At 31.8% G+C, this 7,167-nt stretch overlaps 1 protein-coding gene across 1 annotated transcript; it reads left to right on the top strand.

The window, feature by feature from the left end:
- Positions 1 to 439: 439 nt before the first annotated feature.
- On the top strand, positions 440 to 2,975 carry LOC149230201 (uncharacterized). Its single transcript, XM_089381229.1, has 4 exons — positions 440 to 777; positions 988 to 1,997; positions 2,133 to 2,477; positions 2,761 to 2,975. Exons 1-4 carry the CDS (start codon positions 440 to 442, stop codon positions 2,973 to 2,975), a joined length of 1,908 nt encoding a protein of 635 aa, XP_089237355.1.
- The last annotated feature ends 4,192 nt before the right edge of the window (positions 2,976 to 7,167 follow it).

Below are 7,167 nucleotides of genomic sequence, written 5' to 3'. Positions count from 1 at the left end.
TCTCCCAGAAAGACCTACTGATGTTTCTAGCAGGTTACAATATGTTGATAGTCATGTTGATGATATACCTAGGATGGATGCAGACATTGAAATAGACGGGGCTAATTGTTTACACTATCACTCGTCATCCTTTATTTCTCGCTTGCCTAATGAATCTCGGGAAGTTGATAAAATCAGAAGATTTATTGGGAATGAAAATATCACATCCGCTGAATTAATAGATTGGAAAAATACTGGTACATATCCCATTAATGAATATAATACTGAAGGACTGCTAGATATGGCGTTCCCCACTTTATTCCCTACAGGTGATGCTGATTGGTTGCATCCTCAAATTTGCAATGTTTAGATGCATGAATATGGTTTGCATCTATTGAGATTTTATGATCAAAGATTTGGAAGCCATCCTCACTTTCGATATTTCTTGTTGAATATGATTATGCGACATCGTAGTCAGGGAACAACTTCATTTTTTTTGAAGAAAAATATTCATGAAAATGTGTCTGCAACTGTTCAGGAGTTGCATCAACAACTTTCTGATTTTCCAAATAATAAGTTGGTTGAGAAATTAATGCATTTTGGATCTTATCTTAGGGGTACGAGAGCTTATTGGACAAAGTGTTATTCTGAATTAACTGATATGATTAACCAATTGGGTTGCCCTACTTTGTTTTTTACATTGAGTGCGGCTGACACAAAGTGGCCTGATTTGCATAGTGTTATGCCTTCAACAGAGATTGTGATCGACAAAGTGAGCATGCCAGAAAGATTCAAAATGTTATTTGGTACTAGCATATAGTTGATATGTGCATGCACCAAAGATTCAATATGTTTTGTGATATAGCCTTGCAGAGATATCTTGGTGTTAGAGACTTTTGGTATAGGTTTGTTGTTCTTCCTTTTCGACAATTTTATAATTATTTGAAGAAAATATTTGTTGTTATGATTGGTTATTATATTTTAACTGCATGTTTTCAATCTTTTCAGGTACAAGTGGCAGCATAGAGGTTCCGCCCATATCCACAGTTTTTTGTGGTTGCCTGAAGCACCAGATATGGAAACATTGGATTGGTCCAATGCGATTGTTGTTGGTGTAGCAAAGTGGTACTTTGACAAATATGTTACAACATGGAATCTGCGTGACATACATCGTCGAAATGTCATGATCCCTCAAACTTTAAATGATGATCCATGTCTTTTGAACACTGAACAATTTTTTTCTTGTAATGTCGAAGAAGATTATGAGCATTTAGTTAATCATGTGCAAAGGCATACAAAATGTAGTGTTGATTCTTGTTTACGTAAAAAAGGGTTTGTTCTTTCATGTCGCTATCATGCTCCATGGGAGGTTCATGTGGAGTCAACATTGTCGATAGATGAAAAAGGGAGAAAGAAGTATGAACCAACACGAAATGATGACCATTTAAATGTTCACAATGTTGATGTTTTAACAATGTGGCGAGCAAATGTTGATTGTCAGCCAGTTCTTTCTCGACATCAGGTTTTAAAGTATATTGCAAAATATGCTTCAAAGGCAGAGAGAAGATCTGAAAGTTATCACGAAATGTTGACCAAAGTTGCTGGTGGGAGTGGGTCTAAGGCTCTTGTATTATCTGCATATAGAAGGTTCCTTGCTGAGACGCTTGTTGAGCGTGACATTGGAGCTCAAGAGACATGCCATTTGTTGCTAAAGCTGCCTCTTGTTGTTTGTAGTTGGAAATTATTCTCCTTGAATGTTGGCAAGAAAGTGTACCAAAGGGTTTCGCTGCATTCTGATGAAGTTTTGTGTGGAAACAATTTCATTCAGGTTTATCAAAGCCAACCTATTTTTTTGGAACATTTATGCTTGATAGAAACATCAAGATTATGGAGTTTTGAAGAGAAGTGTAGGTGGGACAAATGGAGGCCACGTGATAAGCATGCTATCATTCGTGTTTGGCCACAATTTTATGTTTTTCCTAATGAAGGTTCAGAAGAATTTGAAACTTTTTGTTGGAGTGAGTTGCTTTTATACAAGCCATTTCATGACGTTGGTTCAGATATTGGGTTGTCTATTGAAATTATTGTTGAGAGTTGGAGAAATTGGAGATATCGTGTGTGGCATGTTGATTGAGGCCCTTTGCCAAATGAAGGTGATGAAGAGGATGTGGAGCCACTTATACATGAAGAAAATGTTGATCGATATTTTGAAGAGTGGCAGGTTTTTTCGCGGTTAGTTCCTCCAAGCTGTGTAAACATTTCAGACCTTGATAATCTTGGTAGAAGGGACTTTGATGTTGATTATAATTGGCAGGAAATGATGGTGTCAAATTATTTTTTAGAAGAAGGGTTCAATTTTGTAAAACATGCGCAGTCTGCAGGTGTTTTGAATTCTGGGTTCATTACAGACACATATTTGTCACCTTCGTCTCTATCAGAAAAACAACTAGCTGCTTTTGAAATTATTTTTCGACACTTTGCTAATGGTGAAAATGATGGTGCTTTGAAAATGATTATTTTAGTTATTGCTAGAATAGGGAAGTATTCTCTCATTGGATGCATTTCTCAACACTTTCTAGTGCAACAACGAATGGAAAAAGTTCATTGTTATTTCTTATTCCAACTGATATTGTTGCTTTTAACATACGTGGGAAAACAATACATTATGCTTTAAAATTCCTATAAAAGATATGGAGCCACCGTGTGGGTAGGCTTTGGTAGTGTTCCAAGAGGAAATGAGACATGTTCGATATATATTGATTGATTATATGAGCTTTACAGGTCCAAGGCTATTCATACAAATAGATTCTCGTTTAAGAGAAGCCTTTCCTGGAAATAAGAACTGGCATTTTGGTGGTAGGTCCATCATTCTTGTGAGTTACCTTGCCCAGTTGCCTCCTGTTAAGGATGAACCCTTGTATGTAGGTAGAACAACTGGGAAAGTTTTGTGGGAAAACTTCAACATTGTAGTGGCTCTGGACAAAATTTATAGGTAGCAAGGAGATGATATGAGACAAACATCTTTTCGTAATATTTTAACCAATATTAGAAATGCATAGCCTTCTCTTGTTGATTGGGGTTTTATTATGACCCGTGTTGATGGTTGCTTGGATCGACAACAAAGGATTTGTTTGATTCTTTTATTCACTTATTTGTAACGAATAATCTCGTCAATTTGCACAATCGAAAAATGCTTAAAGCATTAAATTCTCTTATTGCAGGATGTGTTGCAGAAAGTAGTAGTAACATAAAAAAGTGATAATGATGATGATATATTGGAGTGTGAAGTATTGCTATGTCGTGGAGAGTGCGTGATGTTAATATGTAATTTGTGGGTTGAAGTTGGTCTCATTAATGGTGCACTTGGATATATTGAAAATATTTTCTTTGCACATGGTTCAAAGCCGCCACAACTTCCATAATTTGTTACAGTTATGTTTGAAAAGTATTGTGGTGTTCCATTTGATAAGGATTTTCCAATTCTTGTACCCATTCCGCCTGTTCTTAGGGGGAATATGAGGAAAATTCCTTTGAAAATGGCATGGGCGTTGACAATACACAAATCATAGGGGATGACTTTGCAACAAGCCACTATAGATATTGGAGATAGAGAAAGGCAGGGTCTAACATTTACAACTATATCGAGAGTGAAATCAATAGATGGTTTGCGGATTTCACTGCCTTTTTCTTTTCAACGTTATGCAAAAATGAAAGATAGTGCATATGTTACACTTAGAAAGAAAGAGGAGGAGCGATTAAAGTCAATATCATTTTTGGGGTATTTATCTTCAATACAGTTTACTGTTTATGAATTCTTTTTTAAGTAAATTGACTATTTCAGAGCAATTGTTGTTTGATTTCTTGAATTGTAGTTGTTTGCGTTTTTTTTTTTTTTTGAATCCTTTTATATTTATGTTTGAATATGAAATAAGCAAAATCATAAATGAATAGTTTTGTTTCTGTTAATTTGTTTTCTTTCAATGTACTGATTTTAATTGTATGTTTTTGTCAATGATTCATAGATATGGAGAACAATGATGGTAATTATTACATCAGAGCGATTAATTCTATTACAAAAACCATTAATTTTGTTACTTTTATTTGTGCAAGGTTTGATAGAAGACATGGCTTCCATCCTCATTTTGTCGATGAGCATATCCATGTTTTGAGTGGAATGAAATCAAATGTTCAAACTTTATATCATTTGCACCAAAGAGAATCAGGGAGGAAGACGAGAAGGGACTGGCTTGAAAGCGTGAAGTATCATGATCATTATCCTGTTGATTTGAATTGGTGTTGCTTTTGCCACCGCTCTGGGTGTGTTTTGGAAGAGGTTGCTATGAAATAATTATGTTGTGGTCGAGTGTTGAGAGTTGAATTTTGTTGTCGAATGTGTTGTTATTGTTATTATTATTTCTTTCAATGTTAGTAAACTTTGCATTGTTGTCATTGGTCCTGTAATGTTTAAAATTTCATCTCATTTCTTTGTCGCATTGCGACCGAGATTGTCATAATCGTCCTTTCTTAACTATCGTCAATGCTTGTTAGTGATTGACAACAATTGTTGTTGATGTCGAAATTTATGTTCTCTTCAATGTATTTAGTTTTTCCTATGCTTATACTTACTCTTCAATATATTTATTTATATTGATTTTTTTTTTTTGAAGATCATTTTCGTGTAATTATATTAAACTTTCATTTCTTTAATTTATAATGTTTTATCTTTTATTATATTAATTTTATTTATATTGTTTTATCTTCTATTATATTAATGGTATTATGAATAATAATATTAATATAAATATTGACAATTACGAACATTATTTTAGATTTTTAATTAGCGACATTATTTTATATTTTTAAGTAGCAATATTATTTTAGCAACATTTCACATTGGTTAATATTATGATTTTGTATTTTTATTTCGGTTGTTAATTTTTATTATTAATATTTCATTATTAATTTGATTGTTTATTTTATCAGATTTTTCTCTCATAAATAATTTATATATTTAAGTTATTAATTTTTATTAATATGTTTTATTTAACTTCATGTTTTGTTTTATTAAATTGTGTTCAATTATTTTTTATAATATTTGCTTATTTGTGCTATTAATAATTTCTAAAATTATTTTAACTTCTTATTATTAATAATATAATATTAATATAAATTATTATATCATATGCCTATCGGACCTTATCAACCACATTTATATTAATATAAATGTGGTTGTGCTAGTAAATTACAAATATTTATGACATTAAGGGTTAGTTTAATTGGAGGAGTTTCCATCATTAAAGAACTTTGTTATTGAGAGGTTACGAGGTCAATTCTCCTTGACGTTCTGGGGGTTAGGCTTTGTTAATGAGTCAACGAGAAGTGGTCCCTTTGGGTGGGAGCTTACTGTACCTGAAGATGGGTGGGTGAAGTGTTCACCCTAAAGTTGGACACCTAAACAAAAACACAATAAAAGTATTTGGATATCAATATGAAGTAATTATACCAGTGTAGATCCATCTTAAACAATAAATTAGCATGGGCCAAGAGCATCCACATCCATCTTAAGCAAGAACTTAGCATGGGCCTAGAGCATCCATCTCATCCCTTGATAGATCCCAATGAACCTATAGTGGTTCTCTCTCTCTCTCTCTCTCTCTCTCTCTATATATATATATATATATATTAATTTTGATGTAAGTTTTTGGATATATGCTATGTTTTGGTTTTTGGATATATGTTGTGTGCAAGACACCATTAAACCTTCACAAGCAAGAACTTAGCAAGAGGGCCTAAAGCATCCATCTCATCCATTGATAGATCCCAATGACCTTATGGTGGTCTCTCTCTCTCTCTCTCTCTCTCTCTCTCTCTATATATATATATATATATAGTTTTTGGATATATGCTATGTTTTGGTTTTTGGATATATGTTGTGTGCAAGACACCATTAAACTTGCAAGTTACATATATCCGGAAAATTACATCAACATGATTACTAGCTGTGGAAATATACACTTACAAATAATTTTTCATTATTTAAATTGTTTTTCTAGATGATATATAGCACATAACTTAAATTTGCAAGTTCAAATTTTTTTTGTTGGATTTTAGGGAAAATTGACAAAAAAAAAAATATACCCTAAAAAAGAATAAATGTAAAACTACTTCTAACATTTTAACCATACAAATTCATTCTTTTCAATTGCTTCGTATGATATATACATAATTTATTTAAATAATATATAATATATGCATCACTAACATTAAAATATTTTACATAACATGTGCATTGAGAAACTTTATCTATGAATTACATTATCCACATTAAAATGATTTTTTTGTTATTAATATATTTTCAAGTATACATTAATATTACTTAATTTCGCAGCTACAGGGCGTAGAATAAACGGTTATGGGGTATACTGTTAAGCCACTTTGTGATGTGAAGGTCACTGGTTTGAAATTTTGTGGGTTAAAACCCAATCATGTTAAGGGTTAGCGTGGCAAGTCACTGGTTTGAAATTCTGTGGGCAAAAATCCAATCATGTTAAGGGTTAGTGGCCCATGCCCAGTGAGATCCCCAGGTGATTTAGATATCCATGGGTCGTGGTCAACTGGACAAACAAAAAAGAGAATTACTTAATTCTGCATATTAAAATATTTTATTGATGACTCACATTGATTTTTATTTTTATTTTTTTATGAATATTTTTAAATGTCACATATTAATTTTAGATTAAGAATTGAATTCAGTACCCATCTCCCTCTTATTATACTTATTAGAAAGTTTATATATATATATATAACTTTGAATTACTTTTTAAACTCTTTTTTTAATGATTTAATATGATATATACATTATTTTATATATATATATATATAGCATTAAAATATTTTACATAACTTGTATTAAGAAATTTGATGTATGGATTGGATTATCTACATTAAAATATTTTTCTTATTATTAATATATTCAAGTATACGACAATATTGCTTACCATTGTATATTAAAATATTTATTAATAACTCATATTAAATTTGTTTATTATTATAATATTTTTAAATGTTACATATTAATTTATATTAAGAATTGAATGAATTGCACATCTCTCTCTTATTATCCGGCATAGGCATGGGATATTGCATTAAGTTTGTGGTCAAATCTATATTAGTTTAGGGTTGAGTAAT

The sequence above is a fragment of the Pinus tabuliformis genome, chromosome J (genome assembly GCF_031772625.1).
Source record: "Pinus tabuliformis cultivar Carrire ecotype Pingquan chromosome J, CPIR1, whole genome shotgun sequence".
In the NCBI taxonomy this organism is placed as follows: domain Eukaryota; kingdom Viridiplantae; phylum Streptophyta; class Pinopsida; order Pinales; family Pinaceae; genus Pinus; species Pinus tabuliformis.
The sequence above is the reverse complement of the archived record's forward strand: the minus strand, read 5'-3'. Positions and strand labels throughout refer to the sequence as shown.